Below are 18,437 nucleotides of genomic sequence, written 5' to 3'. Positions count from 1 at the left end.
TCATAGTATTACAGGAATCGAAATAGTGTTTTTTTTTATAGAAACAATTTGTGTAAGTCATCTTAACGAGCATATATGTTAGTTACATTACGACTTTATTTGTGTGAATTAGGATTTTTTTCGAGTAGTGTAATTTTTTTTCAGAGTAGTCCTAATACTTTGAAAGATTTGCACATGACAGATAAGTTTTGTAGAAAAAAATATTTGTGAGGTTACAAGAAAAATGTTATAACGTTGCAATAATAAGATTACCCCTTTTTTTCCGTAAAGTTACGAGAAAAAAATGTTACGAGAATAAAGTTGGAACAAAATTTGGACGTTGCAAGAATGAAGTCGTAGTATTACAGGAATAGAAAAATGCGCTCATGCATTTTTTGCAGTTTGACATTTTTTTCTTTTAAAAACCTCAAAACATAGGTTTTTTTTTCAAAATATCTGACTTTAATTTTGTAGCATAACACATACGTGACAGATTACTTTTGAGGAAAACATTTGATAGGTTCGATTCAATAAATCAGTATAAATAATATATTGCTGCATTGACAATTTTCTAACATGTCTCGTACATTTTTTATTAATTTTACCGCGTACATCCGTTTTTTACCTTTCGATTTTTTTTTCTTCGTAAAATTAAAACTTTCTCTCCTGCCAAAGTAATAATTTTATTTGTAAAACCTATGAGTTAAATTTTTGCTGTATAAAATAGTTTTTGGTTTAGTGCCAATACGATAGATTTGTATGTACCAGAAAACTACTAAGAAAATATATTTGAGGTTCTATTGAATTAATTCGTAAACATTCTCGTAAAGTTACCAGAATCAACTCATGACAACAAACAATTGTGACAAAGCAATAATAAAATCGTAATATGATTAGTATAATAATATGTATTTCATCGAAATTAACGTTTCGTATGATTTGACTTAATTATCGTAAAATTCCGATATTTTCTTTGTCGGGCACAGGCAAACTTGTGGGCTTGTTTGTCTTGCCAAGTATTAAGCCGCACATACGGTATACAGAAACCAGGTTCGGAGAACATTTTCATGAAAAAACGAATTCAGCGAAATGTGCCGTACGAACCGAGGTACACGTGAAGATTAACCGCCGCATGTGTTCTATAATTGCACTTACAGCTGACCGTTCCATGAGAAGAACCGACGCAGAACCAGGATGTCGTCTTTGGCCATGTTGGGCCGAACTGGATTCCGACAATCAGTGAGCGTTTCAGGCTCTGGCAGGATCTTCTTCACCGGTTTGAGGACCAGCAGTCCCTCCGCCTCCAACCATCCGAGATGCGTGGGTACCACAGCGCCTCGCCAGACTCCGGCATCGCCCGCAGCCCGCCACAAATCATACAGTTACATCGTTGTGGGGGCGGGGTCAGCGGGATGCGTCCTGGCCAACCGCCTCACAGAGGACGCTCAGGAGTCCGTCCTGCTGCTGGAGGCGGGGCCTAAGGACATGTTGCTAGGCAGCATACGGCTTTCATGGAAGATCCACATGCCGGCCGCGCTGACCTACAACCTTTGCCACGATAAGTACGCCGAGTACTCTAGGGTCTAAGGTCTACGGCTAAAAGGGTGTTCTCCTCGACAGGTACAACTGGTTCTACCACACCTTGCCTCAGGTCCACGTGGACAACCGCGTCATGTACTGGCCGAGGGGGCGCGTCTGGGGCGGCTCGTCGTCGCTCAATGCCATGGTGTACATCCGCGGCCACGCCGAGGACTACAACCGCTGGCAGAGGGAGGGGGCGCGGGGCTGGGACTACGACCACTGCCTGCCGTACTTCCGGAAGGCTCAGTGCCACGAGATGGGGACGGACAGGTACGTTCTCAGCTCCTGTTGCCGCGACAAGAACAAATTGTGAGCAAAGGACAACGCTGCAGGTACCGCGGAGGCAGCGGTCCGCTCCACGTGACCCGAGGGAAGACCGACCACCCACTTCACAGGGCTTTTATTCTGGCGGGACAGCAGGCGGGGTACCCCTTCACTGAGGACATGAATGGATACCAGCAAGAAGGTCTGGGATGGATGGACATGACCATCCATAAAGGTCTCACACACTTTTATTCCCCCTTTCAAAAAACACACATTTCAAAATATTCTATAGTTTGTCAAAGCGTCGCAGTTTTTTAAATTAGAAAAACTTTTTTTTTTTCTACACAATACATGCTTTTATTATTGTTCAGCGATGAGAAGATCCAGCAGTTGTCAGCAGCACCTGTTCAAATGTCATGCAATATTTTAGTCACATTTAAAACAGAAAATGTCATCTTCCCCAAACGGCTACGAAAATATTTAATGTCAATAGTTAAATAAAACAAAATAAAACTTTTTTTTTTTTTAAATCAAATAATTATATTTTATTGACGTTTTTAAAAATTATTTTTCACTTAATATAAACATATTCTCCACTCCAACAATCAAATACATATATTTAAGCCTGAAATATCCATCCATCCATCCATCCATTTTCTACCGCTTATTCCCTTCGAGGTTGCAGGGGGTTCTCAGCTACAATCGGGCGGAAGGCGGCGTACACTCTGGACAACAGGGCCAACACAGATAGACATACAACATTCATACTCACATTCACATCAATAAAATAGAATAAAATGAAATGAAATGAAATGAAATAAAATAAAATCAAATAAAATTGGAAAAAAAAACAAAAAATATCAAATAATTGTATTTTATTTTATTCAAGCTTTTTCATTACTTTTCACTTATTAAATATGAATATATTCCCCACTGTAAATAATTAAATACATATATTTTAGTCTGAAATATCAATAAAATAAAGTAAAATAAAATAAAATAGAATAAAACAAAATAGAATAAAACAAAATAAAATAAATAAACAATAAATATCAAATAATTGTATTTTAATATATTCAAGCTTTTTAGTTAATTTTCACTTATTAAATATGAGTATTTTACCCACTTTAAACAATTAAATACATATATTTTAGCCTGAAATATCAATAAAATAAAGTAAAATACAATACAATAAAATAAAATGTAATTAAATAAAATAAAAAATAAAAAATAATAAAACAATAAATATCAAATAATTGTATTTTATTTTGTTAAAGCTTTTTAATTATTTTTTACTTATTAAATATGCATATTATCCCCACTGTAAACAATTAAATACATATACAAACCCCAAAACCAGTGAAGTTGGCACGTTGTGTAAATGGTAAATAAAAACAGAACACAATGATTTGCAAATCCTTTTCAACTTATATTCAATTGAATAGACTGCAAAGACAATATATTTAATGTTCCAACTGAGAAACTTATTTTTTTTTTGCAAATAATCATGAACTTATAAATAATAAATGATAAATGGGTTATACTTGTATAGCGCTTTTCTACCTTCAAGGTACTCAAAGCGCTTTGACAGTATTTCCACATTCACCCATTCACACATACATTCACACACTGATGACGGGAGCTGCCATGCAAGGCGCTAACCAGCACCCATCAGGAGCAAGGGTGAAGTGTCTTGCCCAAGGACACAACGGACATGACTAGGATGGTAGAAGGTGGGGATTGAACCCTAGTAACCAGCAACCCTCCGATTGCTGGCACGGCCACTCTACCAACTCCGCCACGAATTGCAAAAAAGTTGGCACAGGGGCATTTTTACCACTGTGTTACATGGCCTTTCCTTTTAAAAACACTCAGTAAACATTTGGGAACTGAGGAGACCAATTTTTGAAGTGGAATTCTTTCTCATTCTTGCTTGATGTGCAGCTTAAGTTGTTCAACAGAGACAAGGGTCTCCCTTGTGGAATTTTACGCTTCATAATGCACCACGCATTTTCAATGGGAGACAGGTCTGGACTACAGGCAGGCCAGTCTAGTACCCGCACTCTTTTACTATGAAGCCACGCTGCTGTAACATGTGGCTTGCCATTGTCTTGCTGAAATAAGCAGAGGCGTCCATTATAACGTTGCTTGGATGGCAACATATGTTGCTCCAAAACCTGTATGTACCTTTCAGCATTAATGGTGCCTTCACAGATGTGTAAGTTACCCATGCCTTGGGCACTAATACACCCCCATACCATCACAGATGCTGTCTTTTCAACTTTGCGCCTAGAACAGTCCGGATGGTTCCTTTCCTTTTTGTTCTGGAGGACACGACGTCCACAGTTTCCAATAACAATTTGAAATGTGGACTCGTCAGACCACAGAACACTTTTCCACTTTGCATCAGTCCATCTTAGATGAACTTGGGCCCAGTGAAGCATTTCTGTGTGTTGTTGATAAATGGGTTTCACTTTGCATAGTAGAGTTTTCTTTCTTTCTTTCTTTAGTATATTTCGAACATGAACACACTTACATCATAATACATCACACAATTTCATATCATTTCATTTTACATCATGCCCGAAAAGGAGTAGGAAGAAGCAAAGCTTCACTTGCATTTACAGATGTAGCGACCAACTGTAGTTACTTACAGTGGTTTTCTGAAGTGTTCCATGTGGTGATATCCTTTACACACTGATGTCGCTTTTTGATGCAGTACTGCTTGAGGGATCCAAGGTCACGGGCTTAGCTGCTTACGTGCAGTGATTTCTCCAGATTCTCTGAACATTTTGATGATATTATGGACCTTAGATGGTGAAATTCTTTGCAATAGCTGGTTGACAAATGTTGCTCTTAAATAATTTGCTCAGGCATTTGTTGACAAAGTGGTGACCCTCGCCCCATCCTTGTTTGTGAATGACTGAGCATTTCATGGAAGCTGCTTTTATACCCAATCATGGCACCCACCCGTTCCCAATTAGCCTGTTCACCTGTGGGATGTTCCAAATAAGTGTTTGATGAGCATTCCTCAACTTTTCAGTCTTTTTTGCCACTTGTGCCAGCTTTTTTGAAACATGCTGCAGGCATCCAATTCCAAATGAGCTAATATTTGCAAAAAATAACAAACGTTTTCCATATGTAAATAAAATGATGAACAGAATGTTTCAACATGGTCTAATTGTTGTAACAACTTTGCAGGTAAGCGATGGAGCACAGCCAGCGCCTACCTGAGGCCGGTCCTGGGGCGACCCAACCTGAAGGCAGAGGTGCGCTGCCTGACCACCAAGATCCTGTTTGACGGCCGGCGAGCGGTGGGCGTGGAATACGTGCAGAAAGGAGAGACAAAACGGGTAAAAAGGGTGTAAATAAAAATCGCCTTGGACGTGAGTGCCCTTCACAAAGGTGCTCTGCAGGTGTTTGCCGATAAAGAGGTGATCCTTAGCGGCGGCGCCATCAACTCGCCGCAGCTCCTCATGCTGTCCGGCGTGGGGAACGCGGACGATCTGGAGCCACTCGGCATCCCCGTGGTCCAACACTTGCCAGGTGATTTGGTAGACAACAAGGAGTCTGGAGGAGGTCTTGACCCCGTGTGAACCCTGCAGGTGTGGGCAGTAACCTGCAGGACCACCTGGAGCTTTACGTCCAGCAGGGGTGCACGCAGCCCATCACGCTCTACAAGGCCCAGAAACCTTGGCACATGCTCAAAATAGGCCTGGAGTGGCTCTCCGTCTTCACAGGTAACACAGCAGGGGTGTTCAAACTTTTTCCACTGAAAAATTAAAAGCAAAATAAAAGCATATTTTTCATTTTCAAAAATATTGATATTTGTTTTACTTTCAACACTTAAATATCTCATGGCTGTTTTTTCCCCAAAGAAAAACCCTGGTTTTTATGGCAAAAACAGAAATATGCAAATATTTTCCCAAAAGCATTTTTCAAAATGGAATATTTGATGTGAAATCATTGGAGAATTAAATAGGTAAATAATTCATAACAACATTGCTTTTAACTCATTATTATTCTTTTTTAATCTAAAGATCTTGCGGACCCAAAAGTGTTGCAAAAAAGTCATATATTGATATTTTTTTTACATTTTCAATACTTAAATATCTATAGATCAACTTCAGATCCATCCGTTGCCATAACATTTTTTGTTTAAAAAACAAATAAACCTTTTTGTGGCAAAAATAAAAATATGCAATATTTTCACCAAAACATTTCACAAAGTTTAATATTTAATGTGAATTAAATGGAGCCTTAACTAGGTCAGTACATCATAATTACGTTGCTTTTAATTCATTAGTATTTTGACAGATGTGTAAGTGGGACAGTATTGACAGTCAAAGTTGCATCAAAGTTGTGGGCCAATTCATTTTTTTGAATTTTTTTTTATTTTATTTTTTTGGTGTCCTGTCCAGCTTCTCAGGCAAATCATATAGTTGATGTAGATGCCCATGTCGGCTGTTCAGATTTACTTTACAAAAGAGAAGTGTAGGATACTTCTCTTGTTGCCTTATTTGTATTTGACTTTATTAAATGTATTTATATTATCATTTAGTGCAGCCGGGCCAGAGCAGGAGGGGATAGAAAGAGAAAAAAAAGAAGACAGAGGGGGAAATTGTGGGGACAAGAGGGGGATTAGACAGAGAGACAAAAACAACAACAGCAAACAACAACAACAACAACAACAATAGAGCAACATCAGCAAATACGACATGTACAAATATGATGGTAAAAGTAATAGCAAATAAGCAGTTAGCGAAAAATAAAAAATAATACAGAAATGACAATGAGCATTATTACACTACAAATGGATCAATACAAATACCAATAGAAATAGCGCTATTGATAATGAACAATACCAATAATTTACCTTTATTATCAACAATACAGTTGTTTAAATGCAACAATACATATACGTAATGATAACTTGAGATACGAAAGAATGCAGAAAAATGGAGGGGGAGAAAGAGAAGCAACCTACATTAACCTTGTAGATTGTTATAGTCACAATAGGTTAAGTTTTGTCAGTGTGCCATGTGTTAAACCCAGTTTACCCTAGGGCAACAACGTTAATATATGTTTGATGAAACGTGATTATGTGCATGAGTGTAAGTATGCATATGTACTTGTATATGTACAGAATGTGTATATGTGTTTGTACAATGAATGTATATGTACAGAATGTGTATATGTGTTTGTACAGTGAATGTATATGTACAGTATGTGTATGTGTATGTTTGTATATTGAATGTGAGTGGGGATGTACGAACTTTAGGTAGGTAAATATGTACTGTATTTGTGTATGTATGTGGGAGCGTAGGTACCTATGTACGTATGTGAGCATATGTGAATTTGTATGTACAATACATTCGACTCCCAGAGTGCGTGGGAGCCAGAGCACGGCCCCATCACCCCCGAGAGCCCAACCCACAAACAGTAGGCGTGGTGCCCAGGGAACCAGGGACCACCGCCCCCACGCAGCCAAGCCGGCCAGCGACAGGAACCCCAGAGCCCGGCTCACCGTACCGCCCACAAGGGCCAGCAGCAGGCCGCAGACAGACGCACCCGGCAGAGGACAGGGCACGAGAAAAGCAGGGGACAGCCAGACCCCAAGCCAGCGAGAGACCACACCCCACACGGGCAGAAAGGCGAGACGCCCCGCCCGAGGGACCCAGAGTCTCCCCGCAACCGGACGGGAAGACCGCCCCCGCCCCACCGGCAACCGGGCCCCCACGAGCCCACCCCCCACCCCCGGAGAGCGCGGCGAGGCCATCCCCCGGCCACCCCACCCAAATCGGCCGCCGCAGGACCACCCAGGCACAGGGCCACGGGAACCACCCACCCCACCCGCAGGGACCCCAACGATGGAGATGGAACAACCAGCAACCGCCCCGCCGAGCCCCCCCCTCTGAGGGAGGGGAAAAATTAAAAAATAATATTAATAAAATATATTAAAAAATTAATAAATAAATTAAAAAAAGAATTAAAAGAAGATCACAGACATGCTGACAAACAAGGTCACTACCCCAGCAACTGGCCGACTCGCAGCACCTCGGAATACCTTGCAGCACCAAGCTACCACAATAGACGCAGGGACTAGGCCCAACAGGCCCCAACCAAGACGGGCACCCGGAAGGGATGGACAGCGGGACCCAGGAGCTCCAGACACGCAGTTCGGATGCAGTAGCCTGAGGCGTCGACCCCCGTCTGACAGGCAGGCCCAGAACGTACCCCCAGAAATATACATACATACATACATATATACATATATACATACACATACACACATACATATATACATACCCACACATACACATATATACATATACATACACATATGTACACATACACATATATACATACATACATACACACACATATACATACATATACACAGTTCGTCAGCCCCGACAGCCATCAGGCGCGCGCGCTGCCACCAGTCACAACATCAGCCACACCCTTGCACCAGACCCAGCAGCCACGGGCGCCCACACCACAAACAAACGGCAGCAGAAACAGCAGCCGCAATAACCCCAGACAGCCAGCACCAGCCAATCAAATCAAAGCGATAAAAAAAACTGCGACCAGCAACCACACGCCACCAGGACCACGGAGACCAGCCGGCGCCAGCCCGCCAGTCAGCCCGAACGCCAACACGCAAACAAGAGACACCAACACCCCCCCCCCACCCAAAGACCCCCCCACCCCAACCCAAACCCGCACAAACACACCACCGCCCAAACAACCGAGACACAGCATCCAGACCAGACACGGGGGCCGCGCCGCCACCACATCAAGTCACCAACAGAGACCCCACAGCGCAAGGTCGGGCCACACGGGCACGGACCCCACCCAACAGGAAGTGAGACCCGCGCGACGCCACACACAAATAAATAATAAGATTTAAAAAAAAAATAAAATAAAAAAAATTAAATTAAATAAAAATAAGTAAATAATAAAAATAAAAATAATAAATACATTAAAAAAAAATATATATATAATAATAATAATAATAAATGAATAAAAGCCTGGCAGGCCACCAGACCGCAGTCCCCGCCGGCCGACGAGGCAATGAGGGGTGCGCCGAACCCCAATCCCCCCATGCATGTGTACAAGGCCCCCAGAGTGTCTACTGTGTAGTTAAAATTAGGAGGTCAGCCGTTACAGCCGACCTCCAGTCCCTATTGATGTGTGTACTGTAGCGTGAGTGAGATATGTATGCTTGTGGGAACTAATAATGCGATTAAAATTGGGGGACATCAAGGTCATGGTGGGTCCCAACCAAGCCAAGTCCCCCAAATCCTAAGTGTCTAATATGCAGCTAAGATTGAGGGATGGACGAGCAGGGGACAAGACAGGAGGACTGGAGCCCCATTGGAGGCATCCTCAACCCCCCGCCATGCCTCCCCGCAGGACAATCCCCAAAGTCCTATATATGTGTGACTGTGTGTGCTATAAGTAGGAGGAGTAGAGGGCCCGGACATCCCCCCAGTCCACGCGGCCTACAACCAGGAACTACGGCCAGGAGGCCGCCACCCCCCGCCACAGCCCGTGACCCACACCAGACCACTTTAACGTGACGCCACGCGAGCCCTCCCCTGCCAAACAAAGCCAGCCCCCGCCCGCCCCAACCCAACCCTGCAGAGCCCATACCGGCAACCAAACGCAGAAAAACTGCACAGCCCCCACACCCAATGCAAACACCGCATCCCGGCCATCCACACAGCAACGTGCTCATACGAGTCCCGGCCAGAGGAAGGAGCCCCCCCAACTTCATTTAAAGTGGTCCGCCACTTCACTTAATCGTGGTCCGCCACTTGACTTTGTTGTGGCTCGCCAGTTCATTTAATTGTGGTCCGCCACATCATTTCAATGTTGCCTGTCCATTAAAACGGCCCACCACTTCATTTTGTTGTGGCCTGCCACTTCACTTAATCGTGGTCCGCCACATCGTTCCAATGTTGCCCGTCCCATAAATTTAATCTGGCCCGCCACTTCAATTAAAATTGGGCCGCCACTTGACTTAATCGTGGTCTGCCACTTGTTGCCCGTCCCATAAATTTAACCTGGCCCGCCATTTTACTTCACTTAATCGTGGTCCGCCACTTCATTTTGTTGTGGCCTGCCACTTCACTTAATCGTGGTCCGCCATATCATTCCAATGTTGCCAGTCCCATAAATTTATGATGGCCCGCCACTTCATTTTGTTGTGGCCTGCCACGTCACTTAATCGTGGTCCGCCATATCATTCCAATGTTGCCCGTCCCATAAATTTAAAATGGCCCGCCACTTCAATTAAAATTGGGCCGCCACTTGACTTAATTGTGGTCTGCCACTTAATTTTGTTGTGGCCTGCCACTTCACTTAATCGTGGTCCGCCATATCATTCCAATGTTGCCAGTCCCATACATTTAAAATGGCCCGCCACACCACTTAATCATGGTCCGCCACATCATTTTAATGTTGCCAGTCCCATAAATGTAAATTGACCTGCCACTTCACTTAATCGTGGTCTGCCACTTAATCGTGGTCCGCCACCTAATTTTGTTGTGGCCTGCCACTTCACTTAATCGTGGTCCGCCACATCATTTCAATGTTGCCCGTCCCATAAAAGTAAAATGGCCCACCACTTAATTTTGTTGTGGCCTTCCACTTCACTTAATCTTGGTCCGCCACATCATTCTAATGTTGCCCGTCCCATAAATTTAAAATTGCCTGCCACTTCACTTAATCTTGGGCCGCCACTTCACTTAATCGTGGTCCGCCACTTCACTTAATCGTGGCCTGCCACGTCACTTAATCGTGATCCGCCATATCATTCCAATGTCGCCAGTCCCATAAATTTAAAACGGCCCACCACTTCATTTTTTGTGGCCTGCCACGTCACTTAATCGTGGTCCGCCATATCATTCCAATGTTGCCAGTCCCATAAATTTTAAATGGCCCGCCACTTCACTTAATCTTGGGCCGCAACTTCACTTAATCGTGGTCTGCCACTTAATTTTGTTGTGGCCTGCCACGTCACTTAATCGTGGTCCGCCATATCATTCCAATGTTGCCAGTCCCATAAATTTAATTTGGCCTGCCACTTCACTTAATCGTGGTACGCCACTTAATTTTGTTGTGGCCCGCCACGCCACTTGATCTTGGTCCGCTACTTCACTTAATCGTGGTCCGCCACATCATTTCAATGTTGCCAGTCCCATAAATTTAAATGAGCCTGCCACTTCACTTAATCGTGGTCCGCCACTTAATTTTGTTGTGGCCTGCCACTTCACTTAATCATGGTCCGCCACTTAATTTTGTCGTGGCCTGCCACTTCACTTAATCGTGGTTCGCCATATCATTCCAATGTTGACAGTCCCATACATTTAAAGTGGCCCACCACTTCACATAATCGTGGTCCGCCACCTAATTTTGTTGTGGCCTGCCACTTCACTTAATCGTGGTCCGCCACATCATTTCAATGTTGCCCGTCCCATACATTTAATATGGCCCGCCACTTCACTTAATCGTGGTCCGCCACTTAATTTTGTCGTGGCCTGCCACTTCACTTAATTGTGGTCCGCCACATCATTTCAATGTTGCCCGTCCCATAAATTTCAATCGGCCCACCACTTAATTTTGTTGTGGCCTGCCACTTCACTTAATCGTGGTCCGCCACATCATTCCAATGTTGCCAGTCCCATAAATTTAAAATTGCCCGCCACTTCACTTAATCTTGGGCCGCAACTTCACGTAATCGTGGTCCGCCACCTAATTTTGTTGTGGCCTGCCACTTCACTTAATCGTGGTCTGCCACGTAATTTCAATGTTCCCCTTCCCATAAATTTAAAACGGCCCTCCACTTAATTTTGTTGTGGCCTGCGACTTCACTTAATCGTGGTCCTCCACATCATTACAATGTTGCCCGTCCCATAAATTTAAAATTGCCTGCCACTTCACTTAATCTTGGTCCGCCACTTCACTTAATCTTGGGCCGCCACTTCACTTAATCGCGGTCCGCCACTTCATTTTGTTGTGGCCTGCCACTTCACTTATTCGTGGTACGCCATATCATTCCAATGTTGCCAGTCCCATAAATTTAAAGCGACCCACCACTTCATTTTGTGGTGGCCTGCCACGTCACTTAATCATGGTCCGCCATATCATTACAATGTTGCCAGTCCCATAAATTATAAATGGCCCGCCACTTCACTTAATCTTGGGCCGCCACTTCACTTAATCGTGGTCTGCCACTTTACTTAATCGTGGTCCGCCACATTTTTTCAATGTTGCCCGTCCCATAAATTTAAAACGGCCCACCACTTCATTTTGTTGTGGCCTGCCACGTCACTTAATCGTGGTCCGCCATATCGTGGCATGGCGTAGTGGGTAGAGCAACCGTGCCAGAAACCTGAGGGTTGCAGGTTCGCTCCCCGCCTCTTACCATCCAAAAATCGCTGCCGTTGTGTCCTTGGGCGGGACACTTCACCCTTTGCCCCCGGTGCCACTCACACCGGTGAATTGAATGATGAATGATAGGTGGTGGTCGGAGGGGCCGTTGGCGCAAATTGCAGCCACGCTTCCGTCAGTCTACCCCAGGGCAGCTGTGGCTATGAAAGTAGCTTACTACCACCAGGTGTGAATGTTTGATGGGTTCTACATGTAAAGCGACTTTGGGTACTTAGAAAAGCGCTATATAAATCCCAGTTATTATTATTATTATTATTATTCCAATGTTGCCAGTCCCATACATTTAAAATGGCCTGCCACGCCATTCAATCTTGGTCCGCCACTTCACTTAATCGTGGTCCGCCACATAATTTTAATGTTGCCAGTCCCATAAATTAAAATTGGCCTGCCACTTCACTTAATCGTGGTCCGCCACTTAATTTTGTTATGGCCTGCCACTTTACTTAATCGTGGTCCGCCACTTAATTTTGTTGTGGCCTGCCACTTCACTTAATCGGGGTCCGCCACTTAATTTTGTCGTGGCCTGCCACTTCACTTAATCGTGGTCCGCCATATCATTCCAATGTTGCCAGTCCCATACATTTAAAATGGCCCGCCACGCCACTTAATCTTGGTCCGCCACTTCAGTTAATTGTGGCCCGCCACATCATTTTAATGTTGCCAGTCCCATAAATTTAAATTGACCCGCCACTTCACTTAATCGTGGTCCGCCACTTATTTTGTTGTGTGTGCCTGCCACTTCACTTAATCATGGTCCGCCACATCATTCCAATGTTGCCAGTCCCATAAATTTAAAATTGCCTGCCACTCCACTTAATCTTGGTCCGCCACTTCACTTAATCGTGGTCTGCTACATCATTCCAATGTTGCCCGTTCCATAAATTTAAAATGGCCCGCCACTACACTTAATCTTGGGCCGCCACTTCACTTAATCGTGGTCTGCCACTTCACTTAATCGTGGTCCGCCACATCATTTCAATGTTGCCCGTCTCATAATTTTAAATTGGCCCGCCACTTCACTTAATCGTGGTCCGCCATATCATTTGTTGTGGTCTGCCACATCGTTTTATTGTTGCCTGCCACTTCATTTCACTGTTGCCCGTCCCATACATTTAATGAGGCCACCACATAATTTTAAGCGATCCGCCATATCATTTTATTGTGGCCCACCACTTCATTTGAATGTTGCCCATCCCATAATTTTAACGTGGTCCGCCATGTCATTTACATGGGTAGCCACTTCTTTTTAACAAATCATTTTATTTGGCCCACCACATCAACCATTGAACTGGTAGACTTTTGCATTTCATTCTCAGGTCATTGATTTTTGAACTCCGACTCAATTCAGCGTTTGACTTGTGCCTCACTGCTGTCGCCGTGTCGTCTCCAAGGTTACGGAGCCACGGCCCACCTGGAGAGCGGGGGCTTCATCCGCAGTCGGCCGGGCGTCCCGCATCCCGACATCCAGTTTCACTTCCTGCCCTCGCAGGTGGTCGACCACGGCCGCGTGGCCTCCAAGATAGAAGCCTACCAGGTGAGCCTGACTTTCATTTGTGGGCCGGATGCAAATTGGTGATGTCGTAAAGGGAAGTGTGTGTGTGTGTGTGGGTGGATGATTGTCCAGATAACACACACACACACACACACACACACACACACACGCACACACACACACACACACACACACACACACACTCACGTGTCATTCAAAGGAAAACCACCGCCGCCAACGCTTGTTTTCCGATGTGTACGCAAAACAGCAAGCAGGAAGTTCCTGAGAAGGTCCTGATGATGTCATGGGTCATAAAGTCATCAGTTTCTTCTTCTTGTGAAGGACACCATACAAAACCTCCATTGTGGTTTTATTTGCAGAAATAGATTTTTACGACCTGCAGGAGGTTCTCTTGTCTCTGTGGAGCGTGAGAAGTCACGTTAGTTTCCAACTCACCTCCAACATGGAGGACATGAATCCTAGTGTCACGTCACCCGTAGAGTTTTGTCCAAAAAGGCTTCACTACATGTATTAAAATAAAGCCTGGAGCTCTTGCAGCTACAGACGCTAGCGCTGTAAGTTCAGCAAATGAGCTAACCTAGCATGATGTTGCTGTTGAGGTGTCAGTGTAATGTTAGCGCTTTAGCACACGCCGCTATGCTAGCGTTGCTAACCTTCGTGTCCCGAAATTAGGAATGACATATATCATGAATAAATCAGGGTAATAAATTATAATAAAACCATGGAACTATTAATTAAATTGAAACATACTTAATTTAAATGGTGAATAATTAAATACGTTATGAAATTATTATTGGAATCATGAAGCAATGAAAACAATAAGTGGATAAATTGTTAAATAATTAGTTATATAAGAAAATAAATACATAATTTTTTTTTTTTTAAATAATTATTAAAATTATAACATAATTGATTAAATTGAGAAATAATTAATTCAATTGTGAAATAAGTAAGACTGTAGTAGACTCCTACTATAGTAGACCCCTCCTGTGGTAGACTCCGACTGCGGTAGACTCCTACTATGGTAGACTCTGTAGCAGACTCCTACTCTGGTAGACACTGTAGCAGACAGATACTGTGGTAGACTCTGACTGTGGTAGGCCCCTCCTGTGGTAGACTCCTACTGTAGTAGACCCCAACTGTGCTAGACTTTGGTAGACTCCTACTGGAGTAGATTCCGACGGTGCTAGATTTTGGTAGACTCCTACTGTGGTAGACTCTGGTAGACTCTTACTGTGGTAGACTCTTACTGTAGTAGACTCTTACTGTGGTAGACTCTGACTTTGGTAGACTCCTACTGTGGTAGACTCCTACTCTGCTAGACTCTGTAGCAGACAGCTACTGTGGTAGACTCCGACTGTGGTAGACTCCTACTGTAGTAGACCCCGACTGTGCTGGACTTTGGTAGACTCCTACTGTGGTAGACTCCGACTGTGCTAGATTTTGGTAGACGCCTACTGTGGTAGACTCTGGTAGACTCTTACTGTGGTAGACTCTGACTGTGGTAGACTCCGACTGCGGTAGACTCCTACTCTGGTAGACTCTGTAGTAGACTCCTACTCTGGTAGACACTGTAGCAGACAGCTACTGTGGTAGACTTCGACTGTGGTAGACTCCTACTGTGGTAGACTCTTACTGTGGTAGACTCTGACTGTGGTAGACTCCGACTGCGGTAGACTCCTACTCTGGTAGACTCTGTAGTAGACTCCTACTCTGGTAGACACTGTAGCAGACAGCTACTGTGGTAGACTTCGACTGTGGTAGACTCCTACTGTGGTAGACTCTTACTGTGGTAGACTCTGACTGCGGTAGACTCCTACTCTGCTAGACTCTGTAGCAGACAGCTACTGTGGTAGACTCCGACTGTGGTAGACTCCTACTGTAGTAGACCCCGACTCTGCTAGACTTTGGTAGACTCCTACTGTGGTAGACTCGGACTGTGCTAGATTTTGGTAGATGCCTACTGTGGTAGACTCTGGTAGACTCTTACTGTGGTAGACTCTGACTGTGGTAGACTCCGACTGCGGTAGACTCCTACTCTGGTAGACTCTGTAGTAGACTCCTACTCTGGTAGACACTGTAGCAGACAGCTACTGTGGTAGACTTCGACTGTGGTAGACTCCTACTGTGGTAGACTCTTACTGTGGTATACTCTGACTGTGGTAGACTCCGACTGCGGTAGACTCCTACTCTGGTAGACTCTTTAGTAGACTCCTACTCTGGTAGACACTGTAGCAGACAGCTACTGTGGTAGACTTCGACTGTGGTAGACTCCTACTGTGGTAGACTCTTACTGTGGTATACTCTGACTGTGGTAGACTCCGACTGCGGTAGACTCCTACTCTGGTAGACTCTTTAGTAGACTCCTACTCTGGTAGACACTGTAGCAGACAGCTACTGTGGTAGACTTCGACTGTGGTAGACTCCTACTGTGGTAGACTCTTACTGTGGTAGACTCTTACTGTGGTAGACTCCGACTGCGGTAGACTCCTACTCTGGTAGACTATGTAGTAGACCCCTACTCTGGTAGACACTGTAGCAGACAGCTACTGTGGTAGACTCCGACTGTGGTAGACTCCTACTGTAGTAGACCCCGACTGTGCTAGACTTTGGTAGACTCCTACTGTGGTAGACTCTGACTGTGCTAGATTTTGGTAGACACCTACTGTGGTAGACTATGGTAGACTCTTACTGTGGTAGACTCTGACTGTGGTAGACTCCGACTGCGGTAGACTCCGACTGCGGTAGACTCCTTCTCTGGTAGACTCTGTAGTAGACTCCTACTCTGGTAGACACTGTAGCAGACAGCTACTGTGGTAGACTCCTACTGTGGTAGACTCTTACTGTGGTAGACTCTGACTGCGGTAGACTCCTACTCTGGTAGACTCTGTAGTAGACTCCAACTCTGGTAGACACTGTAGCAGACAGCTACTGTGGTAGACTCCTACTGTACTTTGCTGATGTTGCAGGTCCACGTGGGGCCCATGAGGAGCACCAGTGTGGGCTGGATGAAGCTGAAGACCACCAACCCCCTGGACCACCCCGTCCTGCAGCCCAATTATCTGTCCACGGGTACGCCCTCGTCCGCTCGCACGTCAAGTCCTCCTGTTTGATTCCCGCACTCTCCTCCCGGCAGACGTCGACGTCCAGGAGTTCCGACAATGCGTCAAACTCTCCCGGGAAATTTTCGCCCAGAAGGCCTTCGACCCGTTCCGCGGCGCCGAGGTCCAGCCCGGTGAGACGGTCCGGTCGGACGCCGAAATCGACGCCTTCGTGCGGCGCAAGGCGGACAGCGCGTACCACCCGTCCTGCACGTGCAAGATGGGCGCGCCCTCCGACCCCACGGCGGTGGTGGACCCCCAGGCGCGCGTGCTGGGCGTGGAGGGTCTGCGCGTGGTCGACGCCTCCATCATGCCCAGCATCGTCAGCGGGAACCTCAACGCTCCCACCGTCATGATCGCAGAGAAGTTGGCGGACGTCATCAGAGGTCGGCCGCCGCTCGTCGACCAGCAGGTTCCTGTTTATGGAGCGCCCACGCTGGACACGCAGCGATAGACTCACCTTTCCTTCTTCTGCCCACTTTGAGGACCTTTTTAGTCGTCCTGAAAAACAGCCCGAACACACTTTAGCAACATTAGCATAGCTACGTGCGCTAAAGTGCTAACTTTACACTTTTTAACAGCAACATCGTGCTAGTTTAGCTTCTTAGCTTAATTTACAACTCTGGTGTGTGTAGCTAGAGAGCTGGCTGAGCCTCAGGCTTATTTTAAGACGTGTAGCAAAGCCTTTTTGAAAAAAAAAAATCATACCCATTAAGTAATTATATAATTTATGTCAGCCATTTTTGTTGTGCAGCTTTAATGCTACGTCCATTGTAATAGACGCCAAATATGTCCGACAACAACATAGGACACGTGTTTTAGCAACATTAGCATAGCTACGTGCGCTAAAGTGCTAACATTACACTCGCTTTTTACCAGCAACATCATGCTAGGTTAGCTTATTTGCTTAACTTGCAGCTCTGGCGTCTGTAGCTGGCTTAAAGAGAGCTTATTTTAAGACGTGTAGCGAAGCCTTTAAACAAGAAGTAATTACATAACTTACGTCAGACAACAACAACAAAAAAAACAGTCGCGGGACATAAACATTAGCGACGTTAGCATAGCTTACACTGACATTAGTTAGCTTTTTGACAGTGCTCCGGGCTTGATTTTAAGAAGTGTAGCAAAGCCTTTTAAACAAAATACTTACACTTCACCAGCAGCATCATTGTGTTAGCATACCGGTATTTGCTAGAGCAAAACTAAACGTACCGCTCCTAACTCATAACGTATGTAGGCTACATTTTAAGATGTGTAGTGAAGCCTAGTTTTATTTTTTTAATTACGTCAGCATTTAATATGTGCATCAAAAGTAATTGGACCACATTGATATGCATGAATATTAATTTTGTATTAAGTAAATTAGTAAAAAACAATGAAATAATTTTTGCAGTAATCCTAATAAAATCAATAATTGGGTAAATGATTAAATAATTGATGAAATCATGGAATAAGTTAATCAATTTATTAATAAAATTACATAATCATTGAAATTATGAAGCAATAAAATTAATAATTGAATGAAAATACAATTAATT

General features: G+C 44.4%; 1 protein-coding gene across 2 annotated transcripts in view; it reads left to right on the top strand.

Moving 5' to 3' along the window:
* The window catches only part of chdh (choline dehydrogenase), a 26,498-nt gene that overhangs the window by 6,968 nt on the left and 1,093 nt on the right, over window positions 1–18,437 (top strand). Inside the window, exons 2-10 of one of the 2 annotated variants that reach the window (XM_061985529.2) lie at window positions 1,137–1,541; window positions 1,600–1,830; window positions 1,893–2,026; window positions 5,026–5,177; window positions 5,241–5,370; window positions 5,430–5,564; window positions 13,677–13,819; window positions 16,768–16,870; window positions 16,935–18,437. The exon at window positions 16,935–18,437 is cut by the window's right edge and continues 1,093 nt beyond it. In XM_061985529.2, the coding sequence (XP_061841513.1) occupies window positions 1,174–1,541; window positions 1,600–1,830; window positions 1,893–2,026; window positions 5,026–5,177; window positions 5,241–5,370; window positions 5,430–5,564; window positions 13,677–13,819; window positions 16,768–16,870; window positions 16,935–17,353 (1,815 nt within the window). In that variant the 5' untranslated portion in view covers window positions 1,137–1,173 and the 3' untranslated portion in view covers window positions 17,354–18,437. Of the gene's footprint in view, window positions 1–1,136; window positions 1,542–1,599; window positions 1,831–1,892; window positions 2,060–5,025; window positions 5,178–5,240; window positions 5,371–5,429; window positions 5,565–13,676; window positions 13,820–16,767; window positions 16,871–16,934 lie in introns of both variants that reach the window. The other variant, XM_061985528.2, reaches the window with a different exon arrangement.

This window comes from Nerophis lumbriciformis, linkage group LG23, assembly GCF_033978685.3.
Source record: "Nerophis lumbriciformis linkage group LG23, RoL_Nlum_v2.1, whole genome shotgun sequence".
In the NCBI taxonomy this organism is placed as follows: domain Eukaryota; kingdom Metazoa; phylum Chordata; class Actinopteri; order Syngnathiformes; family Syngnathidae; genus Nerophis; species Nerophis lumbriciformis.
The sequence above is the reverse complement of the archived record's forward strand: the minus strand, read 5'-3'. Positions and strand labels throughout refer to the sequence as shown.